We start from the raw sequence: 24,774 nt of genomic DNA on the forward strand, positions 1-24,774 counted from the left end.
TCCCGCATATCTAACTGGTGAAGGTGGAGACGGTTGTCTTTTATGGACCTAGACATACTAAGCTTTGTTTTAAAAAGTATTTTACATTCAAAATATGCATATGCACGACTGCCTATGGTGAAGAAATCAACAAATCAGCCAGTTATGTTTGTTTAAAAAAATATTTGCTTATCTTTCCATTTTTTTCCTAGTGGTTTCACCTATCACTGTTGCACAAACTTTGAGTCAGAACCTTGTTGCTTGTTATTAGATTCATTTAAAACTCTGCAAGTTCAAAAGTTCAAGTATCATTGCAGGGTTTGTGTTTGGAGTGAAACAGAAGAGAAGTGATAGGAGGATGACAGAGTAATGAATGAGAATCGAAGAAAACTTTGAAGAAATAAATTGACTAAAAAAGTGGAGAAAAAAGTATCTTCAACGTTTTATTTTTAATGTATACACAATGTAGTTATAAACCGTAGTGTCCGGCTCCTGTGCAGTACTGTTTCTCCCCCACCAGCCCCTTCCCCCTCCAGCTCCCACCACACCTGCCAAACAAACCAAAGATAATTTCCACCCGCAAGACGCCCGAAAACAGATGTAACAGCCACGAGCAGTTTCAGGCAGCCCGTCAGGGGAGTTGAAGGCTCGCCAGCACCACTCTCACGGCTCTTCCCCAACTCCAAGCCGAGCCTTCAGCCCCCGGGGCACCGACCCCTCACCGAGCCGCCCCGCGGCCGAGAGCAGGCCCCGTGCTCGGGGCAGGGCCGGGCCGGGACACGGGACCCCGGCCCCAGCCCTGGGTTTCCAGCCCCCGGGGCCGCCCCCGGCCCGCGTCCCCCCGCCCCGTGGGCAGGAGGCGGCCCCCACCTGCCGGCCGGCGGGAGGCGAGGCCGGGCCGGGCCGGGCCGTGGCGGGCCGGTCCGGGAGGGGACGCCCCCGGTGCAGGCCATGGCCGGGTGCTGCCTGTCGGCCGAGGAGAAGGAGTCGCAGCGCATCAGCGCCGAGATCGAGCGGCAGCTGCGCCGGGACAAGCGGGACGCCCGCCGGGAGCTGAAGCTGCTGCTGCTGGGTGAGTGCCGGGAGGCGCCGGGCACCGGGATCCGGGCATGGTGCTGGTGGTCCTGCTGGTGCCGGTGGTGGTGCTGCACGTCTGCCTTGGACTAGGTGCGAGGGTCTGAGTGAGGTGCTTGGGGCAAGCGGGTAAATGCCCTGGGTTTCGCGGTGGGTATTTATACGGACTGAGGTCTGTCCGTCACGGCGTGGCGGCGGCGGAGTTAGCTCACCTTTCTGCAGGTGCCTCCGAGGTGCGCGAGGCGCCTGTTATCCCAGTGAACTCCCCTGCAGCCTCACCCCCTTGTGCAAGGCAGGTGTTACCTTGCGCACTCGTGTCAGGCTTCCTCCTCCGTTTGGTCCTGCGGTACCCCACGCTGTTCTTCTGTGTCAGTCTGCTGTTTAACCAGGAACACCGATGGGGGATTCGTTTTGATAAGGGATTTTTGAAAAACCTCGGACTAACAAAAAATACCCCCACAAACAAACAAAAGAACTTGCATCAGCACTCTATTTGTATTTATTGCTGTTGAAATCGTTGTAAAACAGGCTTTCTCCAGCTATGAGCATCAGTGTACAGCTATGAATGTTACATGTTGTGCACAGCAATTGAAAGAACTTTTTTATTCATCAGGTTGTCCACTTGAAAGTAAAGCGAAATATACAAATAATACTTACTTGTGATTTGGGGACGAGCATAATTTTTTAGGTCTTTGAACAAGAAATGTCAGGTTCTTAGTGCGATTTTAGGAGAAGTTAAAGGAAAGTATACAGAAAGACCAAACCTGGTAGGCGATGTAAAGGCAGAACCTCGTAGGCAAATCATGAGGAGCTGCTGCATCTAGGAATTGTGTTTGTATGCCTTCACAGCAGAGACGGGGTGGTATTTTTAACTGGGGGTGACGTCCTCGGGCATCTTCTGGCTGCACAGCTGTGGCCAGCATGGCCAACACTGCGAGTCGTGGTGGGGAGAGCCCATGGATGGACAGCCGTGAGGGGGCTTGGTTCTGGAGCCTGAGTTTTTCCAACCCTTGAGGTATTTCGATGAAAATAATTTTTATGGCTTCAAAAAGGAAAGATTTTGTGTAATTTAGGCCTTAGGTTTGACAGAGAAATTAGAGTGAATGCCCACGTGCCTGCTAGCTACAAAGTCAAATGAAGTTACTGGTTTGTTTTGAGGGCAAATCTGTCCTTTATAATGTTTGAGTCCAAGTTTAAACTTGTAATTGCAAAGTTATAACTTTAAAAGTCTGCAGTAAGGTTGAGTACTGTCCTATGTTCATCTGCTTGTTCTTGTTGAAATGTAGTTAGCTTCTTCTTTTAGAAAAGACTATTTGCATGTTGTAATGCAAAGACATTGAGGAAAACCTTAGATGGAGTTGTGTAGGAAAAATCTTTAAAAAAGGCTTTAAACCTGCTTAAGAAGCAGAGTGCTTTCAAAGAATGAGCTTTTCAAAAGCACTCCTCGGTGACAATATTCAGGGCTCTGGGGGAAATACCAAGCCTTTTTAGAAACTACCTGTTGCAATAAACAAACTAAAACTTCCTTCTGACATTACCAATATGTAACACTGTGACAAGGCTGATTTGTTTACAATAGCAATTAAGGTATTTTCTAGAACATGGATGTAACCCTGCATGTCCAGTTATGTCAAATATACATTAGAAAGTATAATATAAAGCATGTAGTTCTATTCAATAAAAAGTAAAAAAATATCTTCTTGTCTGGTAAATTTTGTAGTACCTTTTTTCTTTTACATGTGATAAGAAAAAAAAAGGTTATTCTGGATTACTGTTCATCCAGCAATGTTTTGTCTTCTGAAAGCAGGTCTTCAAGGAATGATATGAGTGTGGCATAAACACAACTTCTCTCCTTCCAGTAGCCGGTACTCTTAGCTCCCAACTATTTCAGTTGCAGAAGCTTCCTGAGACACATGGAGTTCCTGAGTTTTTAGCAACCCTCCATGGTTCTTCTTCCATGAATTTACCTAGCATCTTTCAGCCAACCACAGCATTTTGTGGCAGGGAATGTTCAGCCTACCTGTGTTTTGTGTGAGAAACCTCTTCCATTTCTTTTTGGTTTTGGTTTGGCCTCTTCCTTTTATTTAAAAACTCCTAACATAGTTTTTAAAGAGGGAGAAGACTGTCAGTGCCTATTCACTCTTCCCTATGTGTCTTCCAGTCTTACAGGCATTTTATATCCCTCCTCAGTCATCTGTTTTCCAAGCCGAAGCAAATAAATTATTATATTTTTTTTCTTCACTGTGCCCATGTACTTGCATGGCAGTTGTGTGCTAATGAAGAGGGATGTAATACATTTTCAAATCTTGATTACTCTTGAGAAATATACTGGGTAATGGATTTTTTATTTTTAATTTCATTTTGTTTAAAACATTGGTTTTCATTATTACCCCTGAATGCCTGTTTCTGACTTTCTCCCGCTCCCCTCCGCAGTCAAATACACCAAGTTTCCCATCTTGAGTGACAGATCAGACTTTGGAAGGAGCTCATTTTGTTCTGTACCGCTGAGACCTCTTGGAGAATAGACACCCTTGCGGGTGACATTTCAGGTTCCTAAAATAAGCCTTAGTACCACAGGTACATGACAAAGCTTTGCTGGCTGTGTCAGGTCAGGGTGTGAAAAATTGGTGCTCCCTGACATGACAGTAATAGAAGCACTTCTGTTAATAAAGAGACCCCATTAAAAACTCTTAATTAAGAGGATTTGGTGCTGGAGGAAGTAGGCATATCTTTTTTAAGAAAACAACTTTAAAGTCTGAGAGGACAACTGTTGTATTCTTGTCCAGGAATATTGTTAAAGTACATGGTAGTTTATAAAAGTAACACTTAAATTGTGATTGTGAATTAAACTTCAGAGTAAAACCTCTAAGCGTGGGGAAGATAATGCTGCTTGTGACTGTACATAATCATAATTATAACTTATAACCAGTGGAGATTAGTGCAGGTGGTCCTTCTGAAGGCTCAGTGGGGATTTTCTCAATTGGATTTTGCTCAGGTGGATTTTCTTCCAGTGTGCATCATTATAATGGCCGGGTGTGGAGAGGGTCATACTTGGCAGGCAGAGTCACTGCTCCTTGATAGTTCAGTATTCCTCGAGCAGAGAGAGATGCGTCTGGGAGCTGTAATCCACAGCAGTTTTAACAACTGGTGTAAAGACGGTAGACTGGCAGTACTCTGACTTCTGACTGGAAGTAGGAAACCTCAAAACAGACAATGCCGTGACAGATCTCACTGGAAGAACGCTGCACCTTTGAGAGACATGCTGTTGTGGACCTTAATGTTCGTTTAAGCATCTGGAAAGGTTTACATTGATGGTATCATTTGGATGAACCACTTGGTTTGGTTTTGTTTTGTCTTATATAAGGTCATTCTTTGGCAATGAGAGAGAACAGAAAATCAGGCTTTAATGAAAGCTCTAGAGGATCTGTCATTGCTGTTGTGCAGGGGACACTGTGGTCACTTAAGAATTTTCCCATTTAAAACGTAAGGGTTAACAGAACCATTCATTTTGGAGCTTCGGAGGTAGTAAAGGACCAGCACTGATTCTTGCATTTCTTGGAGAAGTGTCCGAGACACGTACAGAGAGAACAGGTGTTGACTGACTTCTAATTACTTCGTGACATTCACTGCAGTAGCAAGAAATACCCTGTGGCGTTTAGTTTTCCCAAATGAAGTCATTACATTTCTATGGGAAGCACAGTTTTGTCTTTCTGAGAATAGGAGAATTCTAGCTGTGTCAGTGGGGTTAATTTTTTTCTTGGCACTGGTCAGGCTGACACTCATAGATGTGTTAAAATATGACAATTTTTGAGTGCTAGTGTAGGAATAAGAAGCATCTCCATGCTGAAACTGATTTGAATTTGTGTGAGACAGAAAGTTATGCAGGAAGGAAATATATACATATCAGTCTAGTGGAGATAGAGTCCATCTTACCAAGTCCTTAGCAGATCTGTCCATGTTCTTGTTAATAAAAATCATTAGTTTGCATAAATTACTCTGATTTAAACATATTCTCCTCTGGATAATATAAGAGGCAAGATCGAGCATCTGGAATGTATAGGATTTTTTGTCAATAAACTAATGGCTTTGCCTGCTAACTTGTCAGTTTTCCACTATAGCTCTCTCTGGTTGCAACTACCAGAAACTCTTTGCTCTTCTGTTTGGAATATGTTTTTTGTGTATGATTTTTATTCCTGTCGGTAGCCAGGCCTGTCTGTGGTGAATGAAAGGCCAGTGAAAACCTTAAGGGCTGAGACAGAATCTGAGTAAATCAGCGGGAGTGACTTTACCAGACCCTATGCGGGTGTTGAAGGGTGCAGTCAGGGCATCTTTGTGCAACTCAGTATTTCATTGCAAACATATGCATGAGAAAAACTGCTGCTGAGCCTCAGCTCCTCACTGACAATAATGGCGCTTGTTTTTCCTTCCTGGGATAAGTACCCTGGAGTGAACGTACCCTGTGTCATGAGATCATATCTGATAATGATTGCTTGCTCCTCTGCAGCCCTCCTCCTCCAAGTTGTCTGTGCCTGCCCTTTTCAGACATATTTGCGGTACCTGTGGCAGCTTCTGTGAACAGATACCTGGTGAATTTGTTCTTTTTATTTTCTAGCTTTTGAAAGCTAGTAACAAGAAAAAATAGTGTGAAACTAGTCTACGTTGTATAGGTGTAATAGGAGGATGCTGTCTCAGTTTGAAGAATTGTATTTTTTACATGAATGTGGTTAATTCTTCTTCATTTTATTTTAGTGGTTTGCTAACATGCTTCTCACAACTGACTCTCTAGAGAAAGCTGATGCCATGCACAAGTGCTTGTTATGCCTTGAAATTCTGATTGTGTACTACAGTTTCTGAGAATCAACAAGACAATCCATTTCTTCAGAAGCTAATCTGTACAAATACTGAAAAAATCAATTTCAGTTCAATTAGCCTCATGCTTCATCATTATGGGCAGTTGTAGAATATTTACAGACTGTTTGGATCATGTATGGCTGATTTGCATTGTGAAGCATGAAGTCCAGTGACCATGGGAGGACATCTAAGAACAGTTCTGTCAGTATACAAATGTATCTTCCTTCTTACCTATTTCTGAATTTCACTGGGTATTAGTTGAAAGTGTCAGTTATTTTCCAATTCTAGTATGCTCTAAGCTTCATTTGGGGGGCATGTAATTGTCATTTCTAGTTAATGCTAATACTATCAAAACATTTATTTATTTATTTTAATGCTCAAAGGCACAACAGTTACTAGACAAATAGAAATGGTTGTTGTTTTAAGACAAAACAAGCACAGTATTTTTAGGAGGAAAAGGATCCCGGGATTTTGTTTCCTTTCAATTAATTTAATTATTTATTTATTTATTTTTTAATCACCTGGTTTACAAAACCCTTCCAGTAGGTTGGAAGGAGGTAGATGAGGAATGAGGAGAAGAAGACATGATCTGTTGAGAATGTTTGTTACTTGTATGGTCCCAAAATGGTAATCAATACTGAAAGGAGTAAAGTGGCATGTCACCAATTTTTCCATAAAGTCTTACTTTATGGAAAGTATAAATGTCTAAATGTCTTACTGTTAATCATTTTGGATTTTTGGTGCTCCATCATTTTCTGAGATATCTAGTATTCATTCTTCATGTTGCTTGAAGAAAGCAACAAAACAGAGTAAAGGAGAAAATGCAATTTTTTTTTCTATGTCTGCTATCAGAGAGGAAAATAATTTAATATTTTTCTCACTTTGATCCACCTGGTCTTGTTTCTAAAGGAAGTAGTAATAATAGGCAAGGCAAAATTAGGATTTTCTGAAATTATATGGTTTTATTTAAGAGGGAGTTTAGTAAGTAGTATAATGTAATCATACTTACTCTTCTGAAAGAGAAAGAAAAAATGATGAAATGAACGACTAATTTTTATGACAATGCTAATAATTCTCCTAACTGCTAAGTGATTTTTGGTAGGATTGCCTTCTGATACCTTTTTTTACAATATTTGGTTATTTGTTCTTTGTATAATTTACTTTGTTTGCCTGATGTTAGTAACAGTAGAAAGAGGTAAATAAAGTAGTATATCTCTCTGCTTTGAAACTGAAATACAGTGGCTAGCTTAAAATAAATTCTCAAGAATCCACAGCTCCTCTCTTTTATAGGAGCATGGTGAGCGAAGGACTGGGTGCTGAGCGAAGGGAAATGAACATGGGAGCTGATATGTTGTGGCAGTACCAAGGAATTACAACCTCAAAAGGAAGCATGACTCTTGGTTGAATTACTGTCTGAGCAGCAGTGGCTGTGTAAACTAAGCAATAATAGTTTTGTCTGCACAAAGTAAACCCAATAGTGCATGCTTTCATTTTATCACATTCACTGTGATGCGTACAACTTTCATTTCATGCGCCATACTTTCAGTACCATTAATGCACAAAACCTTCCCAAGTGAATGGAAGATTTGTTCAAACATGTTAATAAATGGTCATATGATATCGCAGTCCCATTTTTACCCATACAGTTTAACTAGGTCTCATAGATTGATGATCTGCTTTTTTTTTTTTTTAACTATCTATGTAATATTTATAAATATATCTAGCTGACTAGCATCCGTTTCACCTCCAGAATAAGTTAGTGCTAATGAAAACACCTAATGAAGGCAAGGACTGTTGTGTGTTATTCCTTTACTTTCTTTTCATGGTGTAAGGGTGGCTATACTACATCTTTATCCATCTATAGCTACAATTGAATGCAGTTTTCTGTCAAAAAGTATTTAGCAAAGTCAGCTGCATATCACCAAGTCACTTTTTTTCACTAAATAAAGAGAAAAGCTCTCCAAGTGTTTGATGTTGATGTTATGTTTAGGAAGTGCTGATATATTTCAGGTTAGTTTCTACTTGAGTATGAGAATCATACAAAGCCATTAATAATTTTGTTCCTTTTTGATTTTTAAGAGCACACGATCAAACTGAACAAATAAATGCTTCATAAAGAGCATTCCAGTTGGAAAGAATAAACATAAAAATGAAAATATTGTCCTGGAAAATAGTTTTGCTCTAGGTTATGCAGTGAAGTATTAAATATAAACTTTGGTTATATTTTCCCTTTTACTCTTTAAGAGGGTGTTGTTTTTTTTTTTTTCTTGTTTGTTTGTTTGTTTTGTCTGTAAATCAATTCCAGGTCCAATGATCTCCTCTGCCAAGGAAAGCAAGTTTTCTGTTTGTTTGTTTATTTGTTTGTTTTATGAGTAGCATTATACAAGTTGTTGGTTCACTAACTGCTTGTTTAAAATGCATCTTCAAAGTGCTTGATTGAATTTGCCATTTCCTAGTGTTGCAAATATATAAGCATTTAGTCTCTTTAATTTGGATAGTCATCTAAGCATATAGCTTCATTTGCAAACTTCAAAAGGGGATCAGAACTCTTTTTTTTTTTTTTTTTTTCCAAAGGATGAAGGTAAAACTTTTCTGAATGCAAGATAATCTGTTGTTTTTTCCAGAATGCTGGAAGTTTACCTTGACTGCCTTTTCTCTGGCTTCTCTTTTATTTTTATTTAGCTACTGTGTTTTTGTTGTTGGTTTTAACTTGTTTCACTACTTTAGATTGTTTTAGAGCTGTTTCAGGTAACTGCCTTTGTAAAGGACCTTTTTGGGTCACTATCACTGCAGGGGAAAATTCTGATTTTGTTGTTGTTTTTGTTATCGTTTTGGGTCAGTTACCAAATATTTCCAATTACTGTAACTTACAAAGTACTTGACCACCTCAGTGGGTACTAAGAGTTACTTACAGGCCTGTTTTGGAATTAATGATCAACTTGCTGATAAGTACTTAAGAATCCTGTTAGCACAATTGTTTATAAACATGAACACTGAAAAAGCATACTTGAAACATGATTTTAGGTGGCTGCTTGGAATGCTTCATTTTTAGCTGATAGCATGTGATGTGAAGGTTGCTATTTTCAATATGCTAAAAATAAAGTTAAAATTTGATTCAAGTAAATAAAATCTGATTATAAAATTAAAATCTGATTACAATAAAATTCATAGGAAAACTGAGGAAATAAATTACTGGTAAGTAACAGGTACCTACGAATCTGTTTCACCCAAGTACTTCCCTATTTTCAGTCAGCAAGTTGATATAGCCTGTGATTTAAATGGCTGCGAAAAAAAGATTTTGATTTCCTTGCTTTGCAGATAGAAAGAAAAAAAAAAATCCTATTGATAACTTTTATCATTGAAATTTCCATTCTCATCTTCTTTAGGTTGTTTATTTTAAACTTTGTGTTATGCAGCCTGTCTTGTATCCTAGTGCTTTCTTTACTACTGTGCTTGGCTTCAACTCTGTTGTATGTATAAAATGCTGTGTAAATGTAGGTGAAAATTTTGCAGACACAACTTTATTTGCAGTATTTCTTGAATGAATAAGGTAACTTTTCAGTATGCCTAGCTGAGTGTTGTTTTTTACCCTTGCCCTTTTCTGCTTCTCAGATACATTGCTTGACGTTTGACTATTGAGTAGACCTCTTTATATTTCTTTTTGAAATTGGGACAGTAATTTTTGACTGACATACTATGAATTATGAAGCCTTCCACACTATGTATTATGAAGCCTTCCACTTCCACTGTAAATCTGTCTGAAATGCCAGTGCTAACAGTACTGTAAGATATAGTTGAAAAATGAAAGTGACGACATATAGCAGCCTGTTATGAAAAAGCTGTGAAATCTGAGTTAATTTAGATTATAATCATAGAAAGATATTACAATTTATTGGGCATCCAAATTTCCACTCCTGTGTAGTTAACCCAGAGTGAAAATTACAGCCTACAAAATTTTGAAATAATTTCTTCATCACTTCTATTTGAAAATTTTTCACTGATTTATGGATTGAAAACACGGCACAGATGGGGAGCATTTTCCACTGGAAACTTACAAACTTGAAGTAAGTATTATGGGAAACAGTGTGAAAAAATGTTAAATGGTAAAAAGATAATTTATGCAGTTTTGTTTCAGTCTGTGTTTAGCACAGCAATGTTCACGTTTCAGATATGTTAAAGCTACTTTTTTTTTTTAATATATATATATTTATTTTTGTCCAAAAAAGGAAAAAGGAACAGGATTTAATACTGTGTTTAGTATCTAGTTTCTCCTAAGTTTTGTCTTAGGAAAAGTAAATTTGAGGCCTCTCAAACTCAAGTACATATTAGACATGTGTGCTCTTAAAAATCAAAACATAAAAAACAACTTCAGCAGCTGTAATTTTGCTGCTGTTTTTGCCAATGTGCTTTTAAAAAGTGACCTTTTCCAGCTGACTGAATAGTCACTATTTTGTATGTCTTCAAACATTAACATTCTTTGAGTATACTTATCACATGAAGTAACACTGGGATGACTAACTTTCTCTAGATAGCATTTTGTACTGTAAATAGGAAAATAATTTGTGCTTGGAAATAATTTGCAACATTTTTTTTCTTGGTGACTGGAGAGAATGGGCTTTGCTGTCTGAATGTAGTATCTTCTGCAGGTAGTAGTGGTGACCACATATATATGTGTGTGTATATACATATATGTGTGTGTATATATATATATATAATTAAACTCAAATTCAATTATTTAAAATATATTTACATTGGTCCTATTTACCTTTGAATTTTATTGGCCCAAGCCTCTAGTTATAAAAAAAAGTTGTAAAAGGAGTTAAGTTCTGCGGCTTCAGTGGGAATGAGTTTCTACTACGTGGAAACACATTCTGTGTTTTTCATTTAATTAGTGACAAAAATTGTGTGAATGATGATGGGGACGATTATATGTCTATCACATTGCATATTCATGCACTTCCAGGCTTTTCAGCTCTTTCTGTGGACAGTGTACTCAGCATGCAATGCTGGGTTCTCTCTTGAAGTGTATCCTTTCCATATGGTTAGGTTTACAAAATGTTTTCTATAAGAGTAGTTCAGGTAAGGATACCTTTCCAAAACCTCTGTGCTCAGTAACACTGTTGTTCCTTATGAATATCTCCTCTCCATTGTGGAATTTTAATGTGATGTTGTTACGAAGTTGAAGTGGGCTTAGAAAAGTCTTTTTCAAGACAGTATTCCAACTTTCTAAGAGAAAATTGAGTCTGTTTGTAATGACTATTAAATAGGAGTTAGTTAAGCTAAATTAAACTTCAGGAACAGAATGAGCTATTTAATCATTGAAGTTCTTTTGTATTCTTCAGTAATAATATTCCTCAGTACCAAAACAATCATTTCTGCTATGGAAGTATTAGGTTACTGGTGAGACTTTTTATAATTTCTGTGTTGAGCTAGAGCTGAACTAGCTTATTGGATGTAAAGGTTACCTTCTTTTATTACTACAAGCTGAACGTAGTCCACAGAGGAAGCAACTCTTGGAAAACATGATTTAAATAAAAAGGAAGGATGGCTTTCCGGATGTATTACATACCTGTAATGTGTTGTGGTTCCACTATTATTCAGATGTGACTGTTTTCCCTACTGCTTGTGTTTATGCCCATCTTTTGCTGAAAAGCATTAGAACTTCATGCAGAGTATTCTTGAAGTATCTGTCGTTAGCCACTGGTTTGGAATTACATGAAATATTAACTGAAAAAATAAATACTTCAAGTAAGTGAAAATCTGTGACAAAAAAAAATAGTTTTTTTTTTTTCTAAGTTACAAGTAAATACTTTTTGGACTCAGATATTTCCGAGGTAATTGTGCCAAATATTTACCCACAATCATAAATATATTTTAAAAAGCAAATAAGTTCCCAGCCTGATATGTTCTCTTTGACAGGAAAGGCCAAACAATTCGTTTTAGCCCTTAGGACATATCCGTTTCACAATTCCTAGCTTTGTGTTTGAAATAAAAATGTGTTTCATATAAACACTTGGCATTCATTACCCAAGCAGGAAGCTTTTATGCTTAACTGCTTGTTTTATTGTTGCTTCGCAATCTTAAAGCCACGTGTCAGCTTGTGTTTTTTCCTTAGGCAGCACCTTTTGTGACACTAAGGCCTCTGCAGCAGGAGCTGACTTCCCTTACTTGGCAGACACTTATAGGTCCCAACTTCCAGCTGCAAGTGTTAAATGGTGACAATATGAACCTCAAAATAAGGAGCTTGCAAACCTGGGTTTGGGAAGAGTTCCTGGCAATCCTGTAGTGCAGAGTTGCCAGACCTTGAGTCTGCATATGTATTTGAGTGCTGCAGTTTTGCCTTTTTTTCAGTCACAGCTCAGAGTGAAATCTGTGTAGATGAATCCAAAGTTTATTTTGCTGGAAGTTTTCACTGGTTATTAAACTCAAAAGACCAGAGGCCCTGTAAAATTTTTGGACAGCAGTACATTTAGGGTTGAGACAGATACCATCCTGTCACAATATGAGGCAGACGGATTTCAAGCCTCTGTACTTGTTTTGAAGTCATTTGCTTGCCGGAAGTCCAAATAGAGGAGGTAAGCAGTTCTAACAGATGCAGAAATATATCTTCTAAATAAAGCCATCAGGCCCAGCAAAACTCAGGGGAATTTGAATATTCAGGTTATGAGAGCATTTTTGAAAATGCTATCTAAGCTCTTCAGGTGCCCCCAGGAGAACAATTAAGGTTTTTTTTTTTTTTTTTTTTAAAGAGAGAGAGAGAGAGAAAGAACAAAACCCAACAAAGTTATGAATCATTAAATGTATCTGGTTTTAAAGGCAGCAGTTTCTTACATAATTTTATTTCATTTTATTATAGAATAGTTTATTGTTATTGGTGGAAAGTATGCTACTTAATTTTCTTAAACTCCATGCAGCAGAACTTTCATTTTGTGAGATGTACTTATCTCTGAAAAAATAGAAACACTTAATTTTAAATTTAAAGTGTTTTTCTTTTCTTTTTTTTTTTTTTAATGCATTGTCATGTCTTGTTTTCTTCATCTTCTTTTTCTTCTTCCTTTTTTTTTTTTTAAATAATTACAGTCTTCAGCAATGTCTAATTTAGTAATCCCTCACACTTTAAATCCTGAAGTCCTCATCGGCTAATTGTTTTTAATACTAAGATATATGAAAATTACAGATGAAGCACTGGGAAAATAAACAATGGATCTTTTGGGGATTGCATGTTACTTGTTTTTTATTTGGCTATGTGGAGAAACAGCTGGTCCTCTGTGGCGTGTAGCCTAAACAGAGGAACCTATTTAGTATTTGCAGTCTTGTTACTGCAAATCCTATATGTAAAGTACCTCACACTTTGAGCTTGTATTTTAAATAGAGTTACACAAATTAAATACAAAACAGTATTTCTGGTGTATTGAGGATTGATAGAAGTATGATGACAATGGCGAGGGAATGATAGCACTGTGTGACACTGGCATGTTTCAATTCTTAGTTCAAATGTTACTGAATTGTAAGCTATGAAACCAGATGAGGTAGGGAGATTGTATAGTGTTACAGTTTGCATTCAACATAAAGAATATATAATCTGCTGTGGAACAAATTAGGATGCTGTTTACCTATTCCGACATTTTGGGGAAAATATTGTTCCATTCAGCTGTGCTCAGTTTAATACAACAGCCACAGGAAAGCAAATATTAACTGTTCGATGTAAGTTTATATTATCTGGGGGACGGGTCATAGAAGATAATTCTTACTATAAGCACTTCTGGTCTTTTGGGGGTGAGAAGTGTTGGAACAGCTAATCCTGGAAAACATTTCCAGGCATGTGAAGGAGAAGAAAATCATCAGGAGTAGTCAGCATGGATTCACCAAGGAAAGTCATTCCCTTCTTTACCATGTGGGTGGCAGAGTATTGGTACAGGTTGCCCAGAGAGGTTGTGGAGTCTCCCAGCTTGGAGATCATCAAAAGCCTGGTCTTCAAAAACATGGTCCTGGACAGCCTGCTCTAAGTGACCCTGCTTAAGCAGGAGGGTTGGACCAGGTGACCTCAAGAGGTCCCTTTCAACCTCAACCATTCTGTGATTCTGTGTAGTGGAATACATCTGTTGCTTTGACCTTTGAGTTCATGTTAATTAATAATAACTATTTTGTTTTCATTTTACAATAGTGTTTGTTTGTTTGATTGATTTTTGATTAAGCTCATGACCACAAATCCTGTTCAGTTTTTCTCCAGTTTACATTGGTATATATTACTGTATTTCAAATGGAGTTATATTATAGTATTCGTGTGTTACTGGGTACAGTAACCTTTTAAAGTTCTTTAAGGAATTCACCATAGTCTCTTTTTATATTTAAAATTTTTTGAGAAGTTCCTCAGACTTCTGAGTGCCCCTGAAAAACAGTTCCCTTTTATAATATAGCTGTATTTCTTGGCTAAGGTGTAAGTTTGCACAATGCCCTCTATCTCACTATCAATCTCACTATTCATATGATAAATACAGGTGTTCTACAAAAGCTTTCAGCTGTTGAAATTGAGCTTAAGAGGGGTCCAGTACCAGTACCTCTTTTTTCACTCCTACGTAGGTTCCTAGCACTGAACAGTTTTACTGTTGCTTAGCTATGCCCTCCTAGATCCTGACTTTTTTTTAAGACTTGCCAATTCTTATAGGTCAGTACTTGCAGTCGCTTTTGACCTGTAGTAATTAAATAATAGTAACAGTAATCAAAAAATCTGATAATAATAGAAAGCTGTAATCCTTGGTTCAAAGCTCCACAATATGTTTAGGTGGTGTACAGAACTGGATGTGCAAGCAGACGTGTTTTAATCCCACCAAATCTCATAAGAGGCTGTTTCCACGTAGTCACCACTGTTTCCCTAGGTAGAATGCTATTCTATCTCCTGGCTCCCAGAGCTATGCAGGACTACTGGTGTTCAGATTCTTCTCTTGTCCTCTTGAGACAGAAATAGCCTTTTAAAATGTGTTGTTTTGGCTCAACAGAGGTCTCATATGAGGTGCCCCTACTCCTAGGGAATGGATTTTAGTCACCTTCAAGATTCTCCTTATTCTCCTTGCCTCACTATCATGTTATTTTGGTCTGTGTTTTTATCCACCTGGTCACAAAATCATAGAAGGTCAGGTGGGACCTCTGGAGACTGTTGCCCAAGCCCCTGCCCAAATCAGAATCACCTAGACCTCAGGACAGCATCCAGTTGGGTTTTGCATATCCTTCAAAGACAGAGACAACCACCATGGACAGCCTGTTTGCGTGTTCAATCACCTTCACTGTTAAAGTTTTTCCTTATGTTTAAACAGAATTTCTTATATTCCAATCTATGTCTTTTGCATCTTGCATCCCTGGAAGTGTCTAGTTCCATCTCTACTCTCACCATCAGGTATTTCTGCACATGGATAAGATCTCCATTAGCCTTCTCTTCTCCAGCCTGAAAGGTCTTGATCTGGATAGGCTGGACCGATGGGCTGAGGTCAACTGCATGAAGTTCAACAAGGCCAAGTGACAGGTCCTGCGTCTGGGGCACAACAACCCCAAGCAGCACTACAGGCTGGGAGATGAGTGGCTGGAAAGCTGCCTGGCGGAGAAGGACCTGGGAGTACTGGTTGATAGGCAGCTGAATATGAGCCAGCAGTGTGCTCAGGTGGCCAAGAAGGCCAACAGCATCCTGGCTTGCATAAGAAGCAGTGTGGCCAGCAGGTCTAGGGAGGTGATTGTCCCCCTGTACTCGGCTCTGGTGAGGCCGCACCTCGAGTACTGTGTTCAGTTTTGGGCCCCTCACTACAAGAAGGACATGGAGGTGCTGGAGAGAGTCCAGAGAAGGGCAACGAAGCTAGTGAGGGGTCTGGAGAACAAGTCTTACGAGGAGCGGCTGAGGGAGCTGGGGTTGTTTAACCTCGAGAAGAGGAGGCTCAGGGGAGACCTCATCGCTCTCTATAGGTACCTTAAAGGAGGCTATAGAGAGGTGGGGGTTGGTCTATTCTCCCACGTGCCTGGTGACAGGACGAGGGGGAATGGGCTAAAGTTGTGCCAGGAGAGGTTTAGGTTGCATGTTAGGAAGAACTTCTTTACTGAAAGGGTTGTTAGGCATTGGAATGGGCTGCCCAGGGAGGTGGTTTAGTCACCACCCCTGGAGGTCTTTAAAAGACGTTTAGATGTAGCCCTTAGTGATATGGTTTAGTGTAGGACTTGTTAGTGTTAGGGCAGAGGTTGGACTAGATGATCTTGGAGGTCTCTTCCAACCTAGACGATTCTGTGATTCTGTGATTCTGTCTTAGCTCTCTCAGCCTTCCCTCATATGAGAAATACCCCTGTCCCTTAATCATCTTCATGGCCTTGTGTTGGCCTCTCTCCAGTATTTCCACCTCTCTTGTACTGGGGAGCACAGAACTACACCCAGCACGTCAGGTGCAATCTCAGCAGTGCTGACTAGAGGGGAAGGATTGCCTAACTTGACCTGTTGGCAACTCTCTTCCTAATGCAACTCAGGAGGCTGTTGGCTCATGTTAAACTTGATGCCCACCAGGACCCCCAAGAGTCTTTTCTGTCGAGCAGCTTTCCAGCCAGGGAGCCCACAGCATGTACAGGTGTCTGGATTTATTCCTCCCTGTAGTGGGTTTACGTGGCAAGGTTTTGGTAGCAGGGGGCCATAGGGGTGGCTTCTGTGAGAAGGATCTAGAAGCTGCCCCATGTTTGGTAAGGGCCCCACTGCTGACCAGAGCTGAGCCAATAAGTGATGTTGTTTTGCGCCTCTGTGAGAGCAGATTTAAGACAGGGGAAAAAAAAAAAAAAAAGGCTGCGCCACACAGCAGCTGGGAGAGTGAGAGGATTGAGGAACAGCCTTGCAGGCGCCAAGGTCAGTGAAGAAGGAGGGGGAGAGGTGCTCCAGGCACGGGAGCAGAAGTCCCCTGTGGCCTGTGGTGAGGACCATGGTGAAGCAGGCTGTCCCCCTGCAGCCCATGGAGTACCATGGTGGAGCAGGGTTCCACGCAGCCTGTGGAGGAGACCACAGTGGAGCAGGTGGACCTGCACTGACAGAGGCTGCGGCCTGTGGAAGACCCCTGCTGGAGCAGATTCCAGGCCGGACCTGTAGCCCGTGGAGAGGAGACCACGCAGGAGCAGGTGACATGGCAGGAGCTGCTGCCCGTGGGGGATCCAGGTTGGAGCAGTTTGCTCCTGAGGGATGGACCCTGTGGTACGGACCCATATCTGGAGCAGTTCTTGAAGAGCTGCTGCCTGTGGGCAGCCCACGCAGGATCAGTTCAGCAAGGACTGCATCCCGTGGGAGGGACCCCACAGCACAGGGCACGAGAGTGACCGAGACAGAGCGGCGGAGAAGAAGTGCTATAGACTGACCATAACCCCATTCCCCCGTTCCCCTGCGCCGCTTGGGGGTTTGAGGTGGAAGAGGGTGGATGGGGGGAAGGTGTTTTTGGTTTCTTTCCCTTGTTTCTCGCTTCTCTATCTTGTTAGTAATAGGCAATAAATCTTACTATCTCCCTATGCTGAGTCTGTTTTGCCCATCATGATAATTACTGTGTGATCTCCCTGTCCTTATCTCAATCCTTGAGCCCTTTTCATCGTATTTTCTCCCTGTTCCTCTTTGAGGAGGGGGAGTGAGAGAGCGGTTGTGGTGGAGTTCGGCCGCCCACCCGAGTAAAACCACCACACTCCCCTGGTGCAGAACTTAGCTTCTCCCACTGTTGAGCTGCGTCAGGTCTTCTGTCAGCCCATTTCTCCAGCCTGCTGAGGTACCTCTGAATGCACATCCATCTTGTGTATCAGTTTTTCCACTATTTCTGTAGATCCTTACTAGTCATGTTTAATAAGCTAGTTGTGTTTTAGCAGGCAGAGCTTATTTCAGGTGAATTGCAACAGGAATGAGGTCTGTGTCATCCCATTCAATACTGGTGAGTGTAGAAACCTGGAAATGTTTTTTCCTTTTCTTGCAGTTCTGCCCTTTCTTGCAGTCACCAGTGCCCAACATCCTCATGTAAAGTAACCTCTAGTAATGCTATAGTAAACAATTTTATAACAAATACATGGCAACATAGTGTTATTAAAAGATTACAAATGCCTTCATGGGGAAGAACAAGGAAGCTTGCCAATTGTTTAGTTTTAAAATAATGTAAGAGCCAAAAGTGTCTCATACATAATACAAACATGTCTTTTCCACTCTAGAAAACTTTGGTCAGCTGGTAGAAACACATCATAGAATCACAGAATATCCCGAGTTGGAAGGGACCCATAAGGATCATCGAGTCCAACTCCTGGCACCGCACAGGTCTGCCCAAAAGTTTAGACCATGTGACTAAGTGCATAGTCCCATCGCTTCTTAGATTCAGACAGGCTTGGTGCAGTGACTACTTCACTGGGGAGCCTGTTCCAGTGTGCGACCACCCTTTCAGTGAAGAACCTCATCCTGATGTCCAGCCTAAACTTCCCCTGCCTCAGCTTAACACCGTTCCTGCGGGTCCTCTCACTGGTGATAATGTAGAATAGGTCACCTGCCTCTCCACTCCCCCTCGCGAGGAAGTTGTAGACCGTGATGAGGTCCCCCCTCAGCCTCCTCTTCTCAAGGCTGAACAGGCCAAGCGACCTCAGCCACTCCTCATATGTCTTCCCCTCTAGGCCCTTCACCATCTTCGTCGACATCCACAGTTGTCATACTCACATGGGCCAGAATTAGCAGTTACCCCTCATATGCAATGAGCTATGATTTTTAAATTTTTAAACTTTTAAATTTTTAACTAGGATACTAGGTCAAAGTTTTAAGATAATAAACAAGGTGAATCCCTCACCTGGATGAAAACTCTGTGGGCTCAGGAGAACTACCCAGGCCAAAATATGGGCCTAAAACCCAAACATCATAATATAAAGAACATCACTATCCCATAGCATAAAAGTGATGAAGGAGGGAGAAACATGCACATGCTCTACTTAGGAATTTTTTAAAGATCAAGTCAGTTGACTGCTTGTGCAAGTTCATGCCCTGTTGGTACAAACACTGAACACTGACTCTTCTTCCTTGAACTAGGGGAGAAAGCAACCAGCAGAGAAAAATCAGCCACTGAAAATCCCCCTGGGTTAACTGTGTAGAAATACCAGCCAGCTTCCAAGAAGTTACCAGCAGGGCAGCATAGAGTTTACAGGATGTTTCTTCATTGTTGATATACACCTTGCATTAAATATATATATATAAATTGAAAATTTCTTACACTAGTGGAAAATTTCCGTGAACACTAAGATGAAGGCTTCCAGTGGAGATGTGGAAAAAACAAACAAACAAAAACACACAAATGCCATGCTGTTTGGCAGGTTTTAGTCCAAAGTACAACAAATTGTTTCCAATTGCATCACTGTAAGGAACCTTCAAAACAATTCTACATTTTGATGTTTTCAATTTAAATAAATAAATAACAAAAGTGTTACTCTTTTGTCACTGACTATTGAAGTAAGGTTATTATGCAGTACCATTTTTTATAGTTAGACTACTTTTTACTAATCTGATTTCCTGTTCCACTTGGATATTAAAAGTCAAAACTTTGCAGGACCATGAAACATTTTAGTTTATGTCACAGCTGCCCTTTTCATACCAAGCCACTCCTCTGAATGTAAGATGTTGCTGTAGTTCTTTATGTAGTTCTTATGTCCTGAAACATGGAAGGTGGCCAGGCACATTTAACCTTTGATTATATGCATGGAGTCACAGCATTTCTTATGGGATACTGTGATGTCTTGGATACTGGTGAAGCATAGAATTTGAAAAACAGAGTAAAAATATCACATATAGGTCCACAAAATTAAAGCTCGCTCACTAGATGGGTTTCTTAGCTCAGAATAAGTTATTCTGTTCTTCAATGGCAGGAGGAAAACTGAACTGTCAAAAACTTACTCTGTTTCAGCTGGTTGGATTCTGGCACAGCATAGGCAAAAAATGTACGTATTTTTATGAAATGTTAGTTCATAAAACATTACATTTAAAATTCTAAAGCCTTTTGAAAAATCTCATTAGATGATCACCATCACATGTGATTAATAATTTACTTAGCATGTCTGGTTATTGCAGATGAAATGTGAGTATAATTATTTTCTGTAAACTTTCCACGGTCTTTTGCAAAATTACAGAGTAAGGAATTTCCTACTTTTGTTAGTTTTCTCTATTGTAAGACATACGCTCATGTCATATGTGTTTCAGTTTACATGAAATACTGAATGCTAAGCTAGTTTATATATTAATCTAGTTATTAATATGTTCTTTTTATGATTATAGGATTATCTTGCATAAGTGGACAAGCTGTTTTATATGAGATTTATATTTACATAAAGTCATATGAGTTTGCCCCACATTATCAAATACCCACCAGAAATGAAGTCTTTTCAGCTGTTTACCACTTGATCTTGGATTTCTTTTCTGTCAGCATACTCGCTTTGCATTTGGGGAGAATCTAAATTATTTGAATGATTTTTTATTTAAAAAAATACTTTTAGTGTTAGTTGACATATGAGATAGCATTAGAAAGTTAAGGTGTATGTACAGTTTTGGACTAAATAATTGACTAAGTTATTTTATAGTCCTTTATATTCATTAGTTTGTAATTCACCCTGCACAATTCCTCTCTATTTATCACTCATAGTCCAGAAATATTTTTTTCCTTAAATGTTTGTACAATTTAACATCATCAAAATGAAGAACAAATGAAGAACAAAAAGTTATTTTATGGCCTTGATGCAATATACTGTACAATAGTACATGCTCCAAAATACAAAATGTGTAGAAGGGAGTGTAAATAATGTAGATATCATTATGATTTCCAGATTTTTCTAGCAAAGCGCTCTTTGACCTGTTTACTATTTAAAAAATGAAATAGCAAAGAACACCAAAGTGTTTTAGAAATGATGCTAATACTTATGTTAGTGACTTTTCCCTCTTTCCCAGTGACATACCAAAAAAGTTCATAATACACTGTTAGTGTGCTGTGTGCAACTTGTTGTATCTTCTAATGGGTTTAAGCATAAAAATCTTGTTGCTTTTTGCAGCTAGTAGCTCTTTTACTAACCAATGTCAAGCTATGTGCTTTTCTTTGGGCAAATTATACTTCAACATGGCTAAGAGTTGCTGCATGCTTTCTGCTTCCTCAACAGCAGAGAGACCCCAGAGGATGTGGAGGTGTTTTGAACTGAGGATGTGAAGGGAGGTTGGGATTTCGCTGTTGGTAATGCATAGAAAACAAAACTGGAAGTTAACACTGAAAGTCTGAAATTAAACAGCTTCATTTGTATTTTAAAGGTAGTTTTGTTTCAGATTAGCATCGTTGATGACAAATCTGTGTTTTACCAACAATTTGATAAGGAATCTTAGCAAGTTCTTTGGCTTTTGTAAATACTTCAGTGCTGCCCTCCTGAAATGGGAACTTGTATCTTTTCTCGAGGTTCTATATAACTACCCATAACAAATTCCTGTGTTCCTTGCATGGGGCCATGATAGGAGATGGAATAGCTCTTTTTCCTCTTCGGAAAAAAAAAAAAAGAAAAGAGAACTATGGCAACAGCAAATTTATCTGCTTGTGTTCTGCAGCACAAAGTGGTAATATAACATCTGACTAACTAAAGATAACATCAGAAAATATTAAAAGAAAAAAAAACAATTTGCTAATTATGTGTTTGAGCAATATCACAAAATAGGATCATACTGGGTGCAGACTACTTGTGAGTTAGAGGTAGGTCATGAGTAATTCATGGTACATTTTTTGGAAAGTGTCTTTGGGAAAGTGTTTTATGAGGTCAAAAAACTCAGGTGCTAAAATGCTTAGATCTTTTAGAAGCCGTTAGCCTCCATCCTCTGTGGGGAAAAAAAAAAAAAAAAGTGATCCTGGTAGTTACAGATGTTACGCTTTAGTGGAAAACTTATTTTATTTTAATCAAGTGCATACTCTATCAGCCTATATATAAGATGACCTGACAAAACTTTTGTATAATTATAAGGAAGTGTTTATACATAGTATCTAGAATATGCCTCAAACTTAGCTTTGATTAAGTTTAAAGTTCATGAATACTGAGTGCTGATGATCTTCCACTTCTACTTTCTGTCTCATGCTCACCTTGGGTTTTTGTTTTTCTCCTGTGCATCACGGGGTGCATGCAGATACTCCCACACCTTCTCTTGGTCATGTGCCATGTATGCGTGCCAAAGGCCGATGTTCAACTCTATGGGCATCATTCTCAGGTTGCTGAAGTAGCTTGTGTTTCACTGTTGGTGTGTGCACCAGCCCTCAGATCCCCTGATGAAATGCTTTTAAAGTTAGAGCAGGTCTAACTATTGTTCTAAGAGAACAAATGTGCCTGCGGGGCATGAACTTTCCCTTTCCTTTCTTACCGACTTCATCACAGCTTCTGATTTCAGATCTCATTTCCAATTTCTCTCCTGTCTTCACAGTTAATTTAATAAATGCAGAGAACCTAAGCAGTGAACATGACATGTGAGTGTCCTGGTTGCACTTCACCTTTTTTGGAAGACCCGCACTCAGCAGTGTTGTAAGGACACAGAAGAGCTCTTTTGACAGATCTATTCCTCCTTACGGATACAAAGTGCTTAGCTGTTGCCTACAGAAAGATTTTTCAGATTCTAGACTTCGTGAGGGGTTTTGTTTTGGTTTTGTTTTTACTTTTTATTTATTTATTTATTTTTATTTTTTACAACAGCATAATTGCCATCAGCAGTTGAAATTAAAAGTGATTGTTATACATTGCCACTCCTATTTTGCCTATATACCAATGGTATCCATAGCTTTAGGTATATAAAAGGCAACTTTCTCTTAAAATTATTGATGTATTCTTGCCATTTTTTCCTTGTAACAAAAGAGAACACATTATCTGTGCTCTTACAATTTTTCAGTGCTAGTTTGCTTTTTTTTTTTTTTTTTTAACTTCTATTTAAGATAGCCTGGCAGAATAGGGAAAGCAAGAAACAAGGCTGTTCAAAATGGCTGTTCTGTGAGTGGAGGAGGAAGGGGATGCACGTTATACTTTAGTGGTGGTAGCATCATAAGCATTGCCTGTCGTTAATGAGTGTGAGCACATGTATTAGCATCACTGGGGCAGACCTCTCTATTCTTGTCCTTCCAGAGTCTGTGGCAGAGAGCCCTTGGCCACCGACACATTGTTTTGACATAGTCTGTTGTGACAATACAAGGAAATAAGGAAGGAGTTTGGTTTCCCTAAACAAGGCCATGCATAAATTTTATTTTATTTTATTTTTTTTTTATGGGGGGGAGGGAGTTTGAGATTTATGTACTTATTTATGTGTTTCAGCAGAGGGGTTCTACTTTTAGAAGTCAGGTGTACATTTCTTGGCTGATTTCAGGAACTATACTAACAAATTTTTTTTTTTTTTTCTTACTGTTACTGAGAGTGAGGGTATTCAGGATTATAGGGATTTTCCGATTAATTTACAATTATTTTGAAAGTGTTGGTTAGAGTATGTGTGAAGAAAAGGTTTGTCCTATCGCTGCATGAAAGTAATAGTTGCCTTCGTAAGAGTTATCAAGCTTAATTCTGTACACAGTGTAGAAGACATGAAATTCATAGGATGACTCTTGTTGGCATTTACTTGTTTATGGTGGTGGAGGGACCTCGCTGGTTTATTTTGGCAGTTGCACTTGCACTGGACCCATTCCTTCTGCTAATAACTAACAGAGAATAGTCTAGCAAAACACGAATACGTATTTGGAGTTCTTGATGTCTGATGGATTTTGTCAGTTTTAAACAAGCTTTTTCTTGTGTTTAATTTTTGTTACTGTTCGTTACAATACTTCCTATTACACACACAACACCAGTAATATAAACTGTTATTGGCATCATCTGGGACATCCTGCAGCAGCAAAAGATTTTCCATTAGGAAGCTGCTTCATTGTTTCCTTTTATTTGGTACAAATTTTTTGTTTTGGTTTGGTTTTAGTCAATTAAAAACAAAATGAAGTTTAAATCAAAAGAATGCATTTCTGCACTGAATACTAGTGGTTACCTAATGTGAGGATTGAGATATCCGTGGTGCAAGGTGGAGGAGCATTGCTGTGCTTCTCTGTGCATTGCTTTGCCTATTCTCTGCACATATGTGACAGTCTTCCTGTGCAAAAGTTTTAATTATTAACTATTGCAGTGAAAAAAAAAAAAAAAAGATAAGTCCTATATGAATAAGAGAATCTGAACACCTCTAAATTATTGAAAAGGTTAGTGAACATGCAAATTAAGATAAAACTGCAAAGAAATAAAAAACACTGATTAGTGTTCTTAATCTCCTTAGATTACTACTGTTTTAATCATGGCTATTATTTCACTTTTTGACTAGCTTTTATGTACTGTGTAGGAAATTATTCTACTGCAATGTAACTGCCAACGTTACAGGCAATGTAGAGAGGTGGTTTTTTTCTTTCCCTTGTGATTCAAGCTAGCTATAGGAGTTCCAAAAAACAGTGAGAGTTTTTCCAGTTCTGTTCTGGGGCAAGGCACAGACTGTTTCCCTAGCCCCAACATATTTTTTGCCTCTCAGAAGTGTTTTTTGGCTGGGTAGTTTTCTTGCTTCCACTTTCTCATTCAGAGTGCAGATGGGGAGAAGCAAAAACATATAGAAAATAGAAATGCCCACTCATTTTCCTAGCCTGTAAGTGTGAACCTGCTATGCACAAATGCCTTAGGCTTTTCAGCACAGAAATCAATTGGTGCCAAAAAAAAAAAAAAAAAAGGAAAAGAAAATGTGTTGTCTTGAGCTAGATGCATGTGCTTTTGTTTTGGTCCTCCGTGATAAGTAAAGAAACTTCAGAAGTGAGAACAGCTCTCCCAAGGGCAAGTTTTGAAGATTCAGAG

The 24,774-nt window shown here is 39.3% G+C and overlaps 1 protein-coding gene across 5 annotated transcripts in view; it reads left to right on the top strand.

Moving 5' to 3' along the window:
- The first annotated feature begins 345 nt into the window (after positions 1–345).
- LOC310889727 (guanine nucleotide-binding protein subunit alpha-14) overlaps positions 346–24,774 on the top strand; it is a 91,020-nt gene continuing 66,591 nt past the window's right edge. Inside the window, exon 1 of one of the 5 annotated variants that reach the window (XM_083817646.1) lies at positions 346–1,051. In XM_083817646.1, coding sequence (XP_083673772.1) covers positions 931–1,051 — 121 coding nt within the window. In that variant the 5' untranslated portion in view covers positions 346–930. The remainder of the gene's footprint in view (positions 1,052–24,774) is intronic. The other 4 variants (XM_083817647.1, XM_083817645.1, XM_083817648.1 and 1 more) reach the window with 4 other exon arrangements.

The sequence above is a fragment of the Anser anser genome (genome assembly GCF_964211835.1).
Source record: "Anser anser genome assembly, chromosome: Z".
Lineage (NCBI taxonomy): Eukaryota > Metazoa > Chordata > Aves > Anseriformes > Anatidae > Anser > Anser anser.